Below are 20,033 nucleotides of genomic sequence, written 5' to 3'. Positions count from 1 at the left end.
CAGGCTTTTGAGCAACTTAGACAAACTTCTGCTCGAATTTGGTAGGCCATTATATCATATACTTTAAAATTAATTATTACTAATGCAGTGCATATAATGCAGTACATTTCTGCTTTAAACTGTTACATTAACTTCAAATAAATTTATAATATTAAGGTTTTGATGTTTGTCTGCATAATGTTTTGTTAGCTGTGAGTTTATGGAGATGGGTACCAACAGCTGTTTAATAGTCAAACTGCTATTTAGATATTTATTAAAATGTTTTTTACTCAGTGTTTGTGTGAAGAATACTGAACAACACACATTTGTTTCACAGCTCAGTGTGTGTATATATATGAAAAAATATTTATTTTCTTCTTAGTTTTCCAGCTAGAACAAACTTCTTATGCTAAGGAACACGTGAATCAACAGATAAATTGTGAGTAGCGATAAATCATCGTTTTATTAGACTCTGAACACACTGCGTTTGTTTCCTCAGTCCTGGTCCATGTTCTGTGTTTCAGGGGCGGAAGCAAGGCTCATAATGGAAGCTGTCCCGTGTCCTGCTCTCACCCCACCCCATCTTTTGCCATCAACACTCGCTCATTCTCCCCAGCAGGCTTCGCTTTTCCTTGCGACTCTTAGCTGGCGCTGTTCAGCTGTCTCGTGGACAGCCAGTTTCATGCTGCGCCATTTCCTGCTCTTACTCTGTAGCTCCTCACAGTCACTGGCAGTTCTTTGATTCAGCTGTGCTTCCTCAATACATCTGCCACTCGCTTCCCTTTCTTTCTTCATGTTTTGTGTTCTTTCCAGATTTGGACCTCTGCCTCACTGCTTCTCCTCTCTTTCTGTTTTCTTAAAATAATGAAGGATCTCTCAGTTGCTGCTACCTACTCAAGCCTGGTTCTTCTTTTTTTGCAATCAAGCAGCTGGTAATTTTATTTGAAATTCAAAACAGTTAACCCAATGAGAATGTCTTGCTCCACATCAGATTCTTTTCCCCCAGGCCTTACAGACGGGATAATATTATGGACTTTGGTCTGGACTGATTTTTTTTTTACCACACTACAATGTAGAATCACTCACTCCCAAGAATGACTGTGGTAGAGAATCTATTCTTTAAACAATCTGAGGACATCTCTGCTCATTGCTTCTACTTCATAGATAGATATTGGAGTTTATATCCTTCAGGAAAAAGAACAAGAGAGAATTCTGGTCTAACTGGTGTTCCTTTTGATGGTGACATGTCTAAAAATGTTGATTGATATGTCCAAGCAGGTACTTGCTCATCAAGAAGATTGTCAAACTGAAGCATCTTAAAACATTAAAACATTTGTAACACTAAATCTGGTACACCTAGAATTCTGTTTTAACTATTCAGTCACATAGTTGAACCTTAGAGTAGAGATTTTTCTTAACATTCATGCAAGCTCATGGTAAATGAGCACACTTTCAGGGAATATCCAAAGGCTGTGGAGCATCATGGCACAGCTATTTGCATGTTCAGTTCAGAGATACCTAAATATGTGTGAACTCACAACCAATACTCAGATTTTTAAAGATTTGGGTTAAATCTTTCAAAAAGTCACCCAGAATTAGTTCCACTTATTTGATTTCATCTCTGTGTGAGTTTTTCTTGGCACAGTAACAGTTGTAGCATTCAGTCTCAGACTTTTAGTGTGAGATTCATCAGGCTTTTTGGCTTGAATCTCTTTGTAACAAGTGGAGGGAAGTAGGCACTTTTGGGGTGTAATTTGTCTCATCCTTATGAAAAAGTTTAAAGTAGGTTAGATAAAGTAAGCTTTAGAAAATAACACTTGTCTCCACTGAGTGCAGCTGTAGCCATGGGTGTCTAGTTCTGAAGCAGGTGCCTGCGTTGTAAAGCTGTTTGAGGTGGAGCTCATCCACAAGGTCCTTGTGAAGGCAGTAGGTGAGTAGAACAACTTGCACTTGTCACAGAAGAGCTCATCTATAGAAAATACTAAATGAAATGTTAAGTGTATAGCTTGGCTTAGGTAATAGATATTTTGTCAATACAGTTACATTATATCTTGATAAATCTCAAAATGTCACCTGCAGGATACCTCCAAATATACCTGCTTTTATTTACAGAAATGAAGCATATGTCAGTTGTGTGGTAGTTATGCTTCATGCTAAGAAAAGGCAAGTTACAGACTTAAGATATGGAAAATATGAAGATATTGAAAATATTCAGGGTAACTCCGGCTGTTAAAATACATTGAGATGCAAGAATGATGGCAAGAGAAGATTTGGTGCTAATAAATCTGAAACCTGGTGTGAAAAAATCAAAAATAAACAGCACAGAGAAAAACGTGCACTTCAGCTGTGCTCATTGCATTGTAATGTGATCCTGCACGGTAGCTCTCACAGCTTTTACTTGTGAAAGAGGGTGCTGGTCTTGTTCAGTAACATGGGTTCCCTACTAACCACTCACTCAGAAAATGTCATCAGCTGCCTGCTGCTAGAAAATGCAGAGTGAAGAATCTGCTGTGAGAATCACTGTGAGATGCCACAGTGCGTGAGGATTTGTTGTTATAATACAACTTTTTTATTCATTAATCTCTGTCTCCTGTATTGATCATACATTACACATTCCCAACTTGAGTAAATTCCCTTTTTATTTTAATTTCTCTCTTTCTAGTTACAATTTGCTAATATGCCTTTGGTGATACTTTTATTTTTCTCTTCTTGTAGCCAGCTTTTCCACTCAAAACATTTGTGTTTCTGGACTTCTGTAAAAGAGAATAGATAGTTGAAAGAGACCTTCATCTCCAGGAGCTTTTGTACTTCAGTCAGTGTCCCCAGTTCCAAACATTACTGAGGGCCAAGTGGCTTTCACTCTGGTTTACCCGTGGACTGCTCCTAGTATCTACAGACACTGTGGATTGAAAGAAAAAAAGGAGGGTCAGCTCTGTTAAGAGCTTTGCTTTCTACCACTTATAGTTACTTCAGTTTTGTGTAGACTGGGATGCAGAAATAGCACAAATAATTTTTTTCTTCCAAAATCATTAGATGATAAGTAAGGTACTTGCCATATAGCTGAAACTTCTGAAGTTTTTGACTAATTTTGTTGTTGCTTTGCTTAACTGCAGGCTGTTCACTCATCTCACACTATTGAGATTAAGTATTTTGGAAGAATTAGTCCTTCTGAATGCAGATTTTTTTTTTTCATGGTTATGTTGAAAATACCTGTGCTTACTTTTCCATTTATTTTTAATTTCAGTGTATACTGTAAAAATCACAGAAAAAAAGAACGAAATTGCTAAGTTGGAGGAAAATATAAATCATAGCAATGATGCAATTGCTGATCTGCACAAGCAAAATGAGAATACTAAGAAGAACTGTAGTGTGTAAGTATAACATAGCCTGAACTTTGAGTCATGGGTGGCATTACCTGTCAGTGAGGAAGTAATATAAAAACATGTGTGTGTCCTGGCAGGAGTGATGTTAAAGAAAAGTTAGTTTTCTCCTATATTTTTCAAGTTACAAATCATCAGATACAAAAATTTTGGTATTAGCTATTCCCTGAAGAAAAAAAAAAATAGAATAGAAAACCAGACTATGTTTAAGTTAGTCTTAGTTTTTTATTAGAATCCAGTTTTCAGAGGTCACAGGTACTATGTATTTTTCTATATTGGAATGCATCTGAGTTGTGTCAAATTTGGATGTTCTTAAGAATCATGTTCAAAAAAAGTTAATTTTTTAAACTAAAAAAAGCCAATCACTATCAGTGACAGTAAGGCTCCGTTATGTTGTTTAATTCTGAAATTGTCTTCCTGAAATTGAAGTATCTTTCTATTCTTTGTTCACAACGTTTCACATCACTTACTGTTCTATATATGTTCTCTTCTAAGATGTGTCATAACTGCCTCTACAAACATGTATGTCTGCACTTCTCCTAGCAGATTTTGGTGTAATTTTAACTGCAGACTGCAGAATTGTTCTTCTGTGAGCACTATTTTGGTGAATGCAATGGGCTGCAGTTCAGTTTTCTCGACAGACATTTTTCTATCAGATTATTAGTGGAACTGTGAAACACAGATCACTTTTGAGTCCTAGTAATTAGAAGTTTCTGAAGCAAGAATTTGGTTACAAGGAATTTTTTTATTACTGACATGAAATATCTACATTTTATCTGTTTGCAAGGGTAGCTAAAAAAACAAACCCGTATTTGACAATACAGAGAGCTTGGCCCACAGGATCTAATCCTGTCTTTTCATTGCAGAGTCCTTCTCTCCACAATCTGTCTAGTTCCCTAGCAGTTGAAGTGATGATTTGTTACCAATTTCTGTCCGTTTCCTTCTCTTGCAATTGTATACCTAAAGATAAATACTTGAATTCTATAATCTATATTTGAAATTTTGTTTTAGGATGTGAATGGAGAATGTGGGTGTTTCTAAGAATAAAAAGAGAATTAAAGGTAGTATCAGGGGTTTTCTAGGTTTATTTTGAACTATGTGAAAACAGAAGAAGGAATGGAAACATCAGTGATTGAAGTGGATATAGTGGCTACTGTGTGAGTCAATTCCCATACCACACTGATTTGTAACTTTACCATATATTCCCTTGACAAGAAAATTCCAGTTTTCCTGTACATTAACTTCTTGCCTGAAGTACAATATAAAATGAACACCGCTGTAAGTTTCTCAAGCCATTCACACTACTTCTTAGATATCTTTTGAAGTTGCAAATCTGTTTGCAAATCACAAACTGTTAAGTGATGTAAATAAAGAAATAAAAAAAATAAGGGTAGAACTAAGGCTCTGATCTAAATTTAAATCATTGAATTCAATGGGTTTTGGCTCAGGTCCTACAAAGAATAATTAATGGCATTAGTGTAAAGAGACTGAAAATGAGAAGTGACTCATTAATGAATACATGTATTCATAGAAGGACAATGCTTGCAGAAGAGTAGAGACTTTGTGTTTTAAATTATTGAAAATGTCATTTAACGACATACTGAAAACTGCAATAAACAAGCCCTGGCTGAATGATCAGACAATTGGAGCACTTCTGTGGTAGAATCATCTTAAACTTCTAAAATTTATTCTAGTTGATACTCCATATATACTGGGCATGATTCTAATGTTGATTTTGTAAATTCAAATGCTGTTTTGGAATCATACTCACCCCTGTAGTTGACTAATTGCCAGTAATACTTGACAGAGCTCTCAAAGAAACAGCTTTCTGGATTACTGGGTATTGTAAGTACACTGAAGCATGTTTGAAGACTTTGAACAGAATATGAGATTCTTATACTCAACAGCTCTACAGAAAATAAGATATGTGAGAGAGGTGTATTGGGATACTACTGTGTTTTCTAAAGAAATCTATGTTGGTCTGTGAAACAAAGGACTGAAGGCACAAAATGACCCAAATAAATTATATGTTTTTAGACAAGTGATAACATTTTCCTAATATTTAGTTTCTTGAATTACACAAACTAGAAACAGAATCCAGAACAATAAGAAGTGGTGGAATACTGCTGATGGAACATATTCCAATTTTATTGTTCCTCTTGTATTTTTAAAGTTTAGGTTCAAACGTGGTGAGGTTTCATGGAAAATAAAAAAAAGACAGATGAACTCAAATTTCTTATTTGGAAAATTAACATTTTGCATTTACATTTCTAATCACCAATGGTGTCAAACAATTTGTGATAATAGTGTTGAATTTCCTGAATGGGTGCTGCAATTTCTCGTTCAGTTATTGTTGACAAACTTTACTGCTGTTATAAGTGTTGATTATATGTCCTGTTGTCTCAGCACCTGGAGTACATTATTTTTTGTTCAAGGTTATTTGACTTCAGCAAATTAATTGTCAGGTCTTTGTTCTTTATTTATTTTCTTGATGGAAATTTCATTAAGTTAGATGTTACCGAAGCCTCTATTTTTTTTTTTCTACCTTTGGAGTGATTGTCTAAATGCACATTTATACTTTTTGTGACTGGATGCTACAAACAGTTTTGAACCACAGGGCATACTTGCATCTGGAAATGCCCTTTACTCGCCCTGGGGATGACTGCAGTGCAGAGTGAGCTGCACTCCTCAGTTGCTCTCATCTCTCCAGTAATGAATTATTTTCTTTGTTCAGTTGCAGCCTTGCTCTGTTGCCATTTCTCCCCTCCTCCTTGGTGAAGTAACTATCTCTGCTGTTCCAGATTCACATGGTCTCTTCAGTCCTTATGGATTTTTCCTTCTTATATTTCTTCAGTTTTTAGCTTTGATAGTATTGATGTATGTGTTCCTAAAATTGGGGTTTGTTTGTACATCACCTAGGACAGATAGTTACACATTGTAAGGTGTTTCTGTTACCACAGGGTATCTTGTATTCTGGACAAAAGCTGAATTTATAGATTGCCTTAAGCCCTGACTAGAGGGAGCATGTGCTAATTTTTTTCTACAGAAGTTTCCCATGGAGAGATCATGTGGGTTTTTTTTCCATCAGAAACAGGGTCTCTGTCCTACTCTAGCCCAGTCTGTTCAAATGATTCAATTGTTGTCAGAGTGTCAGCTCACAGCACCTCAGAATCACCTCACAGCTTGACTATTGTGTTCACTTTTGGGCACCACAGTAAAAGACAGACATTGAGGTGCTGGATTTGGTCCAGAGTAGGGCGACGAAGCTGGTGAGGGGTCTGGGGAACATGGCTTATGAGGAGTGGCTGAGGGACCTGGGGTTGTTTAGCCTGGAGGAGGCCGAGGGGAGGCCTTCTTGCTCTCTACCACTCCCTGAAAGGAGGTTGGAGTGAGGTGGGGGTTGGTCTCTTCTCCCAAGTAACTAGCAATAGGATGAGAAGAAAAGGGGTTGAGTTGTGCCAGGGAAGGTTTTGATCGGCTTTTAGGAAGAATTTCTTTCCTGGCAGAGTGGTGAGGCATTGGAACAGGCTGCCCAGGGAGATGGTGGAGTCACCATCCCTGAAGGGGTTCAAAAAATGTGTGGATGTGGCACTTCAGGACATGGTTTAGAGGTCATGGTAGCATTGGGTTGATGGTTGGATTTTATGGTCATAGAGGTCTTTTCCAACCTTACTGACTGGACGATTCTAAGTTGACTGCGACCTGTCAGTACAGAGGTTATTTGCTCTGGATGAGCGGAGTGTTTGTCAGTAGCACATACACCTGCTTAGCTCAGGAGACTGAAGTAATTTTCTGTTTTGTCTTACTAAGGTGTTATTTGCTCTTTGGAGACTCCATGCACCAGAGGTTTCCAAATTTATTTCTTACTGTCTTTAATTGAGCAACATTTGTTCAGCTACAACTTTCTGTGAAATTTTCTTTCCAGGTAGCTGTTGCCTCAGCTGGGAGGGCAGGAGACATCCAGGCCTGGATGGCTTATGCTCCTTACACCATCTTTTTTCAGGCAGGATGCTTTTTATTTAAAGACCCGTTATATGCCTCTCCTATATAGCCAGATACCAATTGCATGAAAATGTGAAAATATAAGAGGATGATGACTTAAAGGTGAAAAAGAACGTTGCTTGGCAGCAACTGAAGTTCAGTTCTCATCTACCATTAATTTATGATTAACTATTAGCCAGTGCTGTTTTCCCGTAGGGACAGCATTTGAGTTCAAATGTAGTCAGTAAGAGGTGTTATGTGGACCTGCAGCTCCGAACTGCCAGGTCAGTGCTCCCAGTGTCTGGGCTATTGCACTGAAAGACAGCATCTCTTTCTGGCTGTTTTCAGAGCAGGGCTTGCTTAGCAAATGGAGGAAATTCTAAGTCTGTGACTGCGGCTTGCATTAGGTGTGAGGTGAGTGCTGGTGATACTGATGAGAACAAAGCTGTGTCCATCTCCAACAAGAAGATCATACATGTCTGAAGGATTTACTGATGCTGCTGCTCTGAGTACCTAATATGGGGATTTAGATGCTTAATTGCTTAGAGTTAGGCTCTGAAAATTTGTGAAGCTCACTCTATTTATTCCTTATAATCTTTGTAAATCCTAGATATGTCTCTCCTTGAATTCGCAGCTTTAAAATCTTAAGAAAGTAAATATGTGCATGTAGAAGCTTTCTGAACAAACTCATTTACGTTTGACTTTCAAGACATTAAGTGAATTAGTTGTTCCAGTTGAGCTAGCTCAAGTAACTTGATGTATTCATTTCTGAATGGCTCTTTCTTTCAGGGGAGACTAATTATATGCTTTTTTTTTTGTTTTTTTTACTTTCTCCACAGCTGGAAGCCCACCTATGTAATTTTTAGCAAGCATGAAGACTATTTGAAACATGAACTTGAAACTTTAGAAGAAGATATAGAAAAAGAGAGGTATCTGATCATGTGAGATGAGGTTCCTAGCAGTAGTGCTTATTAACCTGTCCAAACTGATCAACACAAATAGTTCAGTCTGTGTCAAAAAGTTGTAAAGTTTTCAGGATAATATAAGTGACTGAATAAGTAAAGAATTTTTGGTTTACATTATTATGAGATCATGTGTTATTTTGTAGTTGCCAGTGGAATGGTATGAAATATGACTTCTTCAAATTCAGTTGCTTCCCAAATGCCAATTATAATTTTTCAGGATGTTGTTCAATTGCTTAAAATGTCAAGAAAATCCCAAGAAATGAAGTCAATGAATATTTCAGCTTTGGCAGAAATATGAAATATCAGAGCATGTTTACCAGAGCATACGTAAGCTGTATCTATGAATGATTTTTTTGCCAGTATTATGATGTCTTTGTGTATACTGTAATTCAAGTAGTTTCAGGTATTCAGATTTGGGAAGACTTTTTTGAAACACAGAGGTTTTATATTTTGTGGTGGTGTGGGTGGGTCTTGTTTTGTTTTCTTTCAGAAGCGTCATTTAATTGAACCTAAGCCTTTAAATTCCTGTACATACTAATTAAGATAACAATTGGAAGTATTCAGATAATGTAATGCTTTTCTTTATTTTTGAACATGAATTGTGTATGATTATTAGAATATTCAAATCAAGTTTTTGTATACTGCTGTATATCTTAATAACCACCAAGCATGCAAATTCAGTATTAGCTTCTGAAAAACAGAGTGAGTGTCTCAGGTCAGCCTGGTCTAAAACTACTTTAAGACCAGTTGTGAGTTAGTTTTATTTGCAGTTTTAATTTTTTTAATTTTTCAGTTTTAATTGCAAATTCAATTCTGTTTGTGAAGTGGCATTTCAGTTGTTTCATCTACATTAATTAGGGTCTGCCTTTTAAAGAAATGATTAGTTGTGCAGTATAGCTGCCTGCATTCAGTAGGATGAAGTATGGTCCCTGGAGATTTTCACTGAAATGGTCAAAATGCAGTGTGCCAAGTTAATCCTCTGGAGTTCTTGTTTAACAGTCAGGTAAAGCTGATCCACGTTTTTGAGAGGTTGCTCACCTTCACAGATCTGCTTGTGAAGGGGAAGAGGTTGGTGAAAAAATCATGGCAGACCCATCCTGAGATCTAAATATCAATTTAGAGGTGTAGCTTCAGGTAATTTAAAATGTTGGCTTTGATACTTTTCTAAGTGTTCTTTTTGCCTGTCATCCAAGGAAGCAGAAATAGCACGTCTCATAGCCTTTAATTAACTCAGTAGCTTCTCTGTCTTCTTCCTGTTCAGAGCTCTATATTTGGTGAAAAATAAGTCTAAATTTGCTTTCTATGAGTATACAATTAAGCCATTTTTGCTTTCACTAATTTGAGCTGACAAGCCAAAGAAGCATTACTTTTAAATTGCTTCTTTAGATAACTAGTTTCAATTCCAACACAAAAGTGTTTGGTCTGTTCTCCTGAGCTTAATTATAAGACATCATGACTACAAATAATAAAGTAAGTTTAATTCCTGTATTTTACAAAAGTGGTCTCTCAGATACTCCTTCTATGCCAAAGCATTCGATGATATATTCAAATCAGCAAGATGTGCATTCAGCAAATTAAAAAGACTTAAATTAGGAAGAAAAATAAGTACATTTAGAACTTTATGCTCTGAATGTGCTTTTTAGGCTGGCATTTGGGGGCACTGAGGACATACTGCTTTAGATGGGAAGACGTTATAAAAAGATGGGCAGATCAGTTTGTGTTTAATTAGGGACATATTACAGAGGTTTTAAAAATGTTCCACTTTTTTTTTTATTATTGGTTTCAAGAACATACAGAATGCTTATATGGACTGGAAGTTCATCCTGAAAATAAGTGATATGAAGAAGGAGAGAGGAATAAATAGCCATCCACATAATGTTCAGGGGGTTTGTGGGTGCTGTCCTTTCCCATTGTCATTAGATTAAAACTTTTTCTGGTTACTTGAAGGTGAACAGCGATGAATTCTAAAGAGCCTGAGTTTAACTGCATGAACTGGAGCATGTGAATTATTTAGGAAAAGTATTAGAAATAGTGACAGTTTCTCAAGACTACTATAGTATAAAACATGTTAAAATTTATTTATAATGCGTTCTTAATTGTATATCAGCAAATTTCTTTGGTGTTCAGTTATTTGTAGCATCTGTGTCGTGGTTTAACCTCAGCTGGCAACTAAACAGTAGCAGCCCCTGACTACTGCTTCCTCCTCCCTACCCTGTCGCATGTTAGGGGAGGAGAATTGAGAGGAAAAGAATACAAAGCCCTGTTTAATAGAATAACACAGAGGAGAGACAACAATAACAACAACACTAGTGAAATAATGTATGAAGTGAGTGATAATAAGCTGCATACCCGAGATGCAGCTCTCCCTGCTCCGGCCGCACGCTGAAGCCACACGCTGAGAACAAGCACTGCCTTTGCAGGCCAGCCCTCCCCTTACATAGAGGGCATGCCATCAGTATGCTATCAGACACCCCATTGGCTGGGTCAGTGGTTTATCCTGGCTGCAGCCCTGCCCAGCCACAGCCTCTCCCAGCCACTTGCAGACATTAACCCTTTCCTAGACAAACCAATCTAGTAGACAATCTACTAAATCAAATAGAGCTGAATATTTTCCATATTTCATACCTAGGAAATTTTGTACACTACACAAAAGTATTCGGTGAATCAAGACACTTAGATTCTTGAGACCACTTATGTAGAGAAACAACTAGATCGATGTAATTCTCTACCTGAGGTTTGGGAAATGTTGGTTCCTTGGTTCCTGGGTTTCAGTGTTGACCTACAACTTCTTTCCCCTAAATGGGTGTCCTGAACTTCAGTCAGTTTCACAGGAACTAGTGCTTGGAGTGTAGTTTTATTTGAAAATTAAGAGTTTACTTTTTTTTTTTCCCCTTTGACTTTTTCTATTGTATGTGTAGAAACCTGGCTGTTGAATTTGGACACAATTTCGACTCTCTTCTCTTGCCTGGGCTAGCCAGTGGGCAGCTTTCAGTCACACTCCATTTAATGATTAATAGCAAGCTGAGATATGACATATATGCCGAGTGCTTTGCAAGCAGTGAGAGCTCTCCCTCATGTAGGCTTTTTTCATGGTGCAGGTAAACATGTAGGTCACTGGCTTTAGTTGCTATTATGCACCATAATTTGCTTCGTAAAGGAAACTCTGCCTAATGTACAAGTGTACTATTAAATTAGTATTCCTAATTCTGTTGCTGACGTAACCATTTCCTAGCGGATGACGTTTCCTTCACCTTCTGAAATTTTATATTGACATATTCCAATATCAAGCAACTTTGTGTAATATTTCTTTCTCAGTTAAAGGACTAAGTTGCATTAATGAGTCATTCTGGATGTCTGTAGCTGTGATATCTCTTCATAAACATACCATCTGCATAAACACTATTAAACTCTTATTATGTATTTCATATGTGCCTAAATGTACATTTTTTTTTCAGGAATAAATAGCATAGAATGTCAACATTTGAAAAAAAAAGACATCTTTTAATTTAATTTTAAGCAGTTATTAAGCTGCTGCTTTCAAATGCAGAGATAAATATATTTAGTTGGCACTGGTTGTTATTAATAATAATAATAAAAAAGTATTAATAGTTAACTTTTGTCTGTGTGGGAAGTAGAGACTTCCTGCAGGTCTGTGCTTAGATTACCTGTGTGTGACATTAAGAACCAGAACGAGTTCCTTGGTTGCATTGTTAATTATTCAGCTTTCCCAAAAGACACTACTTTTGTATGGGAAATCACCTGTAATAAAAGTTATGCCTAGCAGCATTATTGGTGCAATAAAAGACTCATCCCAATGAGGTAATTGAACATTTGATCTGTCATTAGCAATCTGTCTTAGAGATTCCTTGCCTGAGTGAGAAAAGCTGAAAACCCCCTCAAGTCATTTCCAATGTAGTCACTGTCACTGATTTAAGCCAAGAGGGTGGCTGTTCTGTTCAACAGCACTTTTCTTTCTCTTCTTTCCAAATATAAATTTATTCAATTTTCAGCTTTTTGTGATGAGCCACACCCTATTACCTGTGGTGGGTTTTGTTTGTTTTTATAGTACAATTAAGTTTTAAAATTGCCATGAACATTAATTGATGTTACCTATTTTAATAATGTAATGAGCATAACATACTCACATGATGTCATTGAAATCATATTAGTGTAACACTAATTTAGAGGGCAGTCCTACAAGAAGCTGAGCATTCTGTCTCTTTGCCAATTAAACATTTTAAGTGTTTGCTTAACCTTAAGGAGGAATAGTCCTATGGCTTTAGTGTGACTAATGTGTGTATTTAAGGCTGCTCTGAGTCAGAGGCAGATTACTCAGCAGCTCCTTGGAGGCAGCTCTTAGTTCAGTGATGCACTACTGGACCTCAGGCCAAATTCTCTTCTACTGTAAGTTTGATACAACCTCACCAAAAACAGTGGAGTTGTGCTATTATACATCAACAGAGAATTTGGCCTGCAGTGATTTTCATGATAATTACAGAGGAAGAAAATATTTATCATCTGCCAGGCTACCTTTGAACATGGTATGGTCTACATTCCTTTTGAAACAATGAAGTTTGACTGATTTTTACATCATGACTCTATTCTTTGTTCCATGCAGTGTAATCTTCCTTGAAAATAACTGGAAGATAAAAAATACAGCCACATAGTGATATATTAAATATAACCCAACTTTTTCCCAGGACAGCAGCAAGTCTAATTGACATTCTGAACAATGGCTTCATGTGAAAAAAAATAAATTACTTGTATTTTTATAGGAAAATGTACCAGGATTACATAACCCAGTATAAAGAAGTTCTGAAGCAACACCGTGAAAAATATGCAGAAACTCCTCTTGCACGGTTGTATTACCAAAAAAAGAGAGAGCTTGAAGAAATCCAAAGCAGAGTTTTGAAACAGTGTGAAAAATATAAATTGAAAGAAGATGCTTGTGTGGATATTCTGGGTACTACTATTATCAATGCTTTTACAGTTAATATTGATAGTGCACTGCACACTAGAAGTGCTATACAGAAAGCCTCTAATTAATTTTCCACAGTTTCTCTTTAAGGTAATAAAAAGGTCTTTGTGTTGTTAGACCATTTTTAGGAAAAAAAATCTGTAGCAAATCAAGACTTTGAGCAAGGATTTGGAGCATACATAGACTCATGGAATGCTTTGAGTTGGAAGGGACCTCAAAAGGTGACTAGTCCAACCCCCTTCAGGGAGCAGGGACATCCCCAACTAGATCAGGTTCCTCAGAGTCCCATCAAGCCTGATCTTGAAAAATTCAGGGTCCTGACTATGCTCTTCAAACATACTAATACACCTTCCTCCAACCCATGAATATAATGGGGAGAGGTTTGCTATTTGGCTTCTTGGGGTAAAAAAGTCCTAAAAATACTTTAGAATTAGCGTCTCAACATTTAAAATTTATTTTTCATAGACTTTCTAGTGCTGTTTTTAGTGGCATTACTCTCTGTTGTACTGCTATTTCTGTTACGCACACTAAGATGAGTGCTCTGGATCTATTATTTTATTTTGTATTTGTAAAGAAAATCAGTTTTGTGAATTAATGATCTGAAATTAAGTTTTATTTTTGCAGATCCTGTTCCTTTTAAATCCCTAAATGATTGGGCTTTACAGATGTATCCTTGATTTGTAGTGTTTATGCAGTTGACAGGGAAGAAAGTTCATATTTATTTTTCAGAACTTTCTATTAGAAAATATAGTAAATATTTATGTGTTTGTGTTTTGAGGGGCAGAATTAGCATTTCTCTGTGAGAAAACTGAAGGTCAAATAATACTCTTCAGTGTAAATTTATGGGAGAATTCTGGGGAAAGAAAATAAAATTTCACTGAAGGAGCTTTTACTTCAAAGTCTTCATGAAGGAGAAGCCTAATTGAGGTTAGATTTGAAGATTTGTCTAGGAAATGTAGATGTGCCAGAGCCTTCTGCACCTCTCACATCCGTGCTTATGGCACAGGGGGGTCAGGGATCTGGTAGTATCACTTGCTTGGAAAAAGAAAAGTCATGTTGCAGTCTGTATTCCATAACTTGAAAGTGCATCTTCGAGGCAAAAGACAGAGGAAATGATAAAGCTTGCTGCAGCTGCTGCACAAGAATCCATTGAACTAGAAAAAGAAGCAGAGGAATTACAAATGAAAATTAATTATTTAAAAAAGGTAACTGTGTTTTAATTTTATTTTATATAACCTAATTTTATATATGTAGTTACTTATAGCAGCATGATATTTTCTGAAACACAAAAGCTAGTGTATTTTCATGCAGATTCCAGAATTAGTAATTATGCTTCTATAGCACCACATACATTTTCTTAAAGAACAGAGGTTCATGAATGTAAAGGCTCTTAAAGGTTGCTTTCTATTAACCTCAGTCTGCACCATCATTTCTGTCAAGCCACCATGCCACAGAGACTCTCATGCTGGCTCATGAGGGGCAGACTTCAAAACAGAGTGGGGACATTCCTTAGTGAGCCCCAGGGCTTGAGTATACGGATTTTGTAGGTCCTGCTGGTTTTAAAGGTTTTGTTAATTTGAATGCGCTTAACTAAATATGCTTTACAATAAGAATCATGTAAAGTTTTCTTGCCCCCTCCCCCACCATTATGTGGGTATATAATACTCTGAGGTAAAACTGGCTGATTTTAGAGGGGAGGTCAGCACAGTTCCACTGACTACAAGCAGCACTGGTTCCAAAGGGATGGTCTTCAAAAAAAAGGACTTTGTCAGGTCAGCATTTTGACCCACTCCTCTGCTGGGAGGTAAAAGGTCTCTCCTAAGCCTGAGTAGCCCAATCTTGTTGGCCAGCCTTGTGAAGTTTGGTGAGCTTTTATAGTATAGCCTCTGGACACTTTTAGCTCCCTGGACTGGATGATCAGGGAGTCCATTTACTGCTGTGTCCACCTGTTCCACCTCAGCCAGCATCTGCTGGTGGAAGCCTGTTGTGCACTGGTGGTGTTTTCTGTTTGTATTTTGTGATACTGTTTGACTCTCATCTGTAGAGCCAAAAGTTCCCAGTGGGGTAGGTTCTGTATAAACATACAGTAAGAAGGGATGTGATGAATTTATAACTATGAATACCACGTAAGGAGGTCCTTGTTCTGAAGAGATATATAGAGTCTGTGCTCAAAAACTTCTGTGTTTATTCTAGTTGTTAAAGTTGGTCCAACAAAAAATAGTGCCTCTTGTTAACCTTGTAGTGCCTATTTCTTCAGACCATCTTGGCTACAAGAACTCTACTACTGTGAACTGGTTCATCAGGTTTAGAAAACATTTTCAATATGTAGCTTTAATTTTTTGTATTTTCTTTAATTTAATTTTATTTTATTTTTATTTGTTCTTTATCTTTTAAGAGTTTTGAAGAGACTATAGAACATCAAAATAATTCTGAAATGATTGAAGGAAAAAATCAGAAAAGTCTAGAGAAGTCAAAGGAGTTTAAAGAAAGGTACATTTAAGAATTATTTCTTTCTCTGGCTGTCATCCAGAGTGCTGTCAGCACTTACACAACGACTGGCACAAAACACAAATTGTTGCTCAGTAATGGTTAGGATGGTGGCAAATTTTGATTCCCAGAAGTTAAATGTATCTGGAAATAACACTGTTCAAAAGTATGTTGTAGGAACCCATGCAGTTATTGCTGGTGGGTCTATGTGAACAGTTTTGGGAGTTTTGAATGAAAATACAGGGACTGTGCAAAGATAAAATACACGGACTCTACTGAACTCATATTTGGGGAGAAAGAGTCAAGGTTCCACATGTCATTTGCTTCAGTTCTGAACTACTAAGAAATTTAACTTTTAATTTAATTCTTAAAAACAAGCATGAGTGAAAGTTTCATAGACAGGATTAATGGCTTAGTAAATTAGTTGTCATTTACAACTGGGGCTCACTTTAATTTGAGCTCAGTTACGATGACTGAAAATCACCATCAGGACTGTCTTGCACTTATCTGGAATCCTTGTGAATGCTGAAACTTCATTCTTAGAGCTGCTGCTTTTAAACCAAAATTCATTTTAAACTGAAAATATCTCCAAAAGACTTTGTCCAAGTGATTTTGCATTATGGTGTGCTTGAAGAAGTTTTAGTGGGCTATACAGAAATGTGTAATTTTAATGATCTCTAAGATCCTTTCCACAGGGATCCTTTCAAATTTAGATCTTTAATATTTTCTTACAGCCTTATGAATTATCCAGATTTTTTTTTTTTTTTGGTTTAAGCCTTTATACCCATTCTGCCTTCTTCAGGTGCTTGTGCCTTCACATGAAGTTGTGTCTTGACTGCATACGGGTTGATCTCTTTGGTACTTTTACTGAAGCAATAATTCCATGGCTTGCGTCATGGTTATAAGATGTTGTAAACATTTTATGCTATCCTAAATCACACTGACTTTTAACCTCCATGTATGGGTTTATGTGATATCATGTATGGTGTCAGACCATCACTTGAGTATTAATTAGTATGTTTGTCCTAGAGTAAATTTTAAAACTTATTTATATCCATTGCAATGGTTTGAAAACAAACCAATGAGAGACTCCAAGTCAGAAATACAATTTAATAAGAAAAAAAAATAAATAAAAGCAATACTACAAAGGAAAACAACAGACAGAGTCAGAATACAACCTGATACTCTGTAGTTAGGGTGGTGGTAGCAGTCCAGATGAAACAGTGGTCTCGTAGAAAAGATCTGGTAGCTCTTTTCCTCTGGAAATCCAGTGGGTAAGGCCCCCTGTGCTGTACTGAACCCCAGTTTATATCCAGGTGGGAGCACTTGGCTCCTCCCCCTGGGTGGAGCATCTCACAATGGGTTGATATCAGTCTATGAGTCATGCAGTGGGTCCTTGATGGTCCATTAAACAGAAATAGCTCCTGGGGGGAGTTCTGTATGAGTCATGGGGCGAGGCATGGATGGGCCCATTAACAGGGAGGAGGACTCCTGCTGGGTGGGAAGGTGTTAACATCTCCCCTGACCTTGAACCTCTTTCCTTATCTGTTATAGCCTGGGGTGTGAGGTCTGTCCTGGGCAGCTGCTACCAGTGATTTTCTTAACAGCCCATGAGCACTGACATAGAGAGTATAGAATATACAGTTTTGGTTCTACCCACATAAGGATAAACTGGTCCCAGCCCCTGTAACCATGACAGTCCATAACAAAGAAAATGACATAAAAATGTTTTTAAAGAAAATCCCTGTTTGGCATTAGTATATTAAAAAAAAAGGTCTTCACTAGACAGCGTGAAAGCATCTGATAAAGGAACTACTGATGTTAAAAATAGGTGTGTTACTAATCTATGATTATAAACACTGTGAAAAACCCCACAAATGTAAAATGTACTAAGATAAGGAGCCATATGAATTAAAAGCACTGCAGACTCAAGGCAATGCACAAAACCATAACAGCAGAATATGGGCACCAAAGGCAGTAGTCTCTTGTGAGCCCTTCTGCAGTCTTAACTAGTAACTGCAAGGTTACTAGCGATCAACAAGAGCTTGGGAAATAAAAAGAAGATATCTTCATCTTCTGTTGCAAAAGAAGAAGAAAAAAAGAGTTTTACTTTGTGTCTCCATGAACTGGTGCAGACCAGCGTGAAGAGAAACCAGCAGCATCAAGGGCAAGAACTAAGCAGAGCAGCAAAAGCACTGGGCAGAACAATGTACAAATTAATACCCATGAAATGCTTTAGAGAGCTACAAGACAAGAAACCAACTTGGATGTTAATTAGTAGGTGCTGATATTGGTGTCCTTTGGGCAGGAGGATGGCAGTGGCAGCTGTTCTTTTGAAAGGCTTGGAACATTTTAGTTTGAATCTCCTATTGCTGGCCAGCTAGTCACTGATCAGGCTGACTGCAAAACCCAGATTCCTCTTCTCATACCAGATGTTTTTTCTGATTAGTGGGTTTTCCTAGTTCACCAGTTGCACAGACAACTATCATAGTTAAAATATACAGACCAAGACTTCTCATCAATCACCAAATAGGACTCAACTCTTTTTGAAGCCCTAGTGCTGATTTCTCAATTAGAGGTGATATTTATTTATTTATGAAGGGCTGACATCTTGAACTGTGCTTTGGCATATAACATGTTCATTCTCTGCGCTTTTGTAAAATGTTTGAGGGAGTTTAATTCCATTATTCTGTAATTGTGTGGTTGCGTGTTTTTTTTTTTTTTTTTTTTTTTTTTTTGTTTTTTTTTTTTGTTTTTTTTTTTTTTTTTTTTTTTTTTTTTTTGTTCCCCTAGTTTGATTATGTATTAATTCTACCTCCGAATACCTAAAATATCTTGCATTCCAAGAGATTTTTGCTGGAACTACTTGTGAAGGATATTCCATGGTGGATAATTGCAGTTTTCTCAGTATCTTTGCATTACAAGTGGTGAGCTTTTACTGATCAAAGAAAAAACTTCATAATACTGTTCTTGGAAAAATACTTGTAAGGCTGTTTCTGGACTTCTGAATGTAAACATATGGAAAGAGTCAACTCTGTGCTGACCACAACCTCATAGGCAGTTATTAGCTACTGATTATTATGTCAGCTAGTTATTAAAAGTCCTGCTTCCAAAAGAACTTGCTGACATGTGCCTGGTTAGAATACTGAATGTGGCTTCAGTAGAGAGTCCTGGTAAATATCTTAGTAGCAAGTGTTATTCTTTATACGTATAATCAAATACACCATAGTGAAGATAAAGATATTTGTCATTGGGCTTCGTTATGCTACAAAGAGGAAACCACTGCTAAGAAAGTGGGATTTTATTTTGACTTAAGGATATCTATTTTTTTCTTTGCACTTCAGTAAAAAAAATGTTATCTATTTCACAGTATGGATCAAGATAAAGATTTTTTTATCTGCTCACATATCTACTAACAATGAAGTAGAGGAAGAATACAAATGATCTTTCTTATTTTTACTGCAATTTGGACTATTTTGAGCTCCATTATGCAGTTTGATTTTTCTTACAATGGTTATTAATTATGTTGGAGAAGATGCATGTGGCTTTTTTCAATAGTGTTTTTGGGGAGGTAAGGGAGCAGGTAAATTCCATATACATAAAGTTTAACTGCAGGCTCTTTTGGAAGTTTTTGGTACTTAAAAAATACCTATCTTAAGAGCTTCTGAGCCCTGTTTGTAACTCTGCGTTGATGCATTTTTTCTGACTAGATATGCAGTGTGAAAGAATTCTGCCTTTCATGGAGAGTGAGTTTTTACAAACCAAGAGCTGTCTGCTAGGCTCTGCAGAAGCACATGGAAACTGAGCTCCAGGAACCTTTAAAAAAACAATTTAGCATCCTAAATTCTGTTAAAAAATGTTTATGGCAATCTAACTCATGATCTCAGCAGCAACAGCCTCATTCAATTAAGTTTTGAATGGAGATTGTGGTAAAGTGGCCAAATAAGCCATTTTTAATAAAGTGAAGCAGTTTTAGCCAGCATTCTGTGCTTAGCTCTGTTTTAATTTCTCCTTGTTTTGCATTCTGCATCTGAATTTAAAGATAACACCAGCCATATACACATCTTATTTCCTCTAGTACTCATTCTTGACAGAGGTCATATCTATAATTACTGTAACTGAAAGAAATACAGACTTTAAAAAAGGTCTTACATTAGTCTGGGCTTTTTGAGGTCTGCTTTAGGTGGTATGTGGTTTATATAGTTTGTTAGGTCTCAGGCTGGCACAGCGCTAGGTGTATATGTGACTTTACAGGTGAAGATG

At 36.9% G+C, this 20,033-nt stretch overlaps 1 protein-coding gene across 1 annotated transcript in view; it reads left to right on the top strand.

Moving 5' to 3' along the window:
* Nucleotides 1–361: 361 nt before the first annotated feature.
* Nucleotides 362–20,033, top strand: part of LOC103768656 (chromosome unknown open reading frame, human C14orf39) — a gene marked incomplete at its 5' end in the record, with an annotated part of 30,304 nt that continues 10,632 nt past the window's right edge. The window contains 7 exons of the mRNA XM_008935808.1: nt 362–418; nt 3,224–3,350; nt 8,180–8,269; nt 13,081–13,268; nt 13,908–13,950; nt 14,368–14,488; nt 15,679–15,773. Of these exons, the coding sequence (XP_008934056.1) occupies nt 362–418; nt 3,224–3,350; nt 8,180–8,269; nt 13,081–13,268; nt 13,908–13,950; nt 14,368–14,488; nt 15,679–15,773 (721 nt within the window). The remainder of the gene's footprint in view (nt 419–3,223; nt 3,351–8,179; nt 8,270–13,080; nt 13,269–13,907; nt 13,951–14,367; nt 14,489–15,678; nt 15,774–20,033) is intronic.

The sequence above is a fragment of the Merops nubicus genome, unplaced genomic scaffold, assembly GCF_000691845.1.
Source record: "Merops nubicus isolate BGI_N331 unplaced genomic scaffold, ASM69184v1 scaffold9042, whole genome shotgun sequence".
Classification (NCBI taxonomy): Eukaryota; Metazoa; Chordata; class Aves; order Coraciiformes; family Meropidae; genus Merops; species Merops nubicus.
Note: the sequence above shows the minus strand (reverse complement) of the source record. Positions and strands in the feature narration are given on the sequence as shown.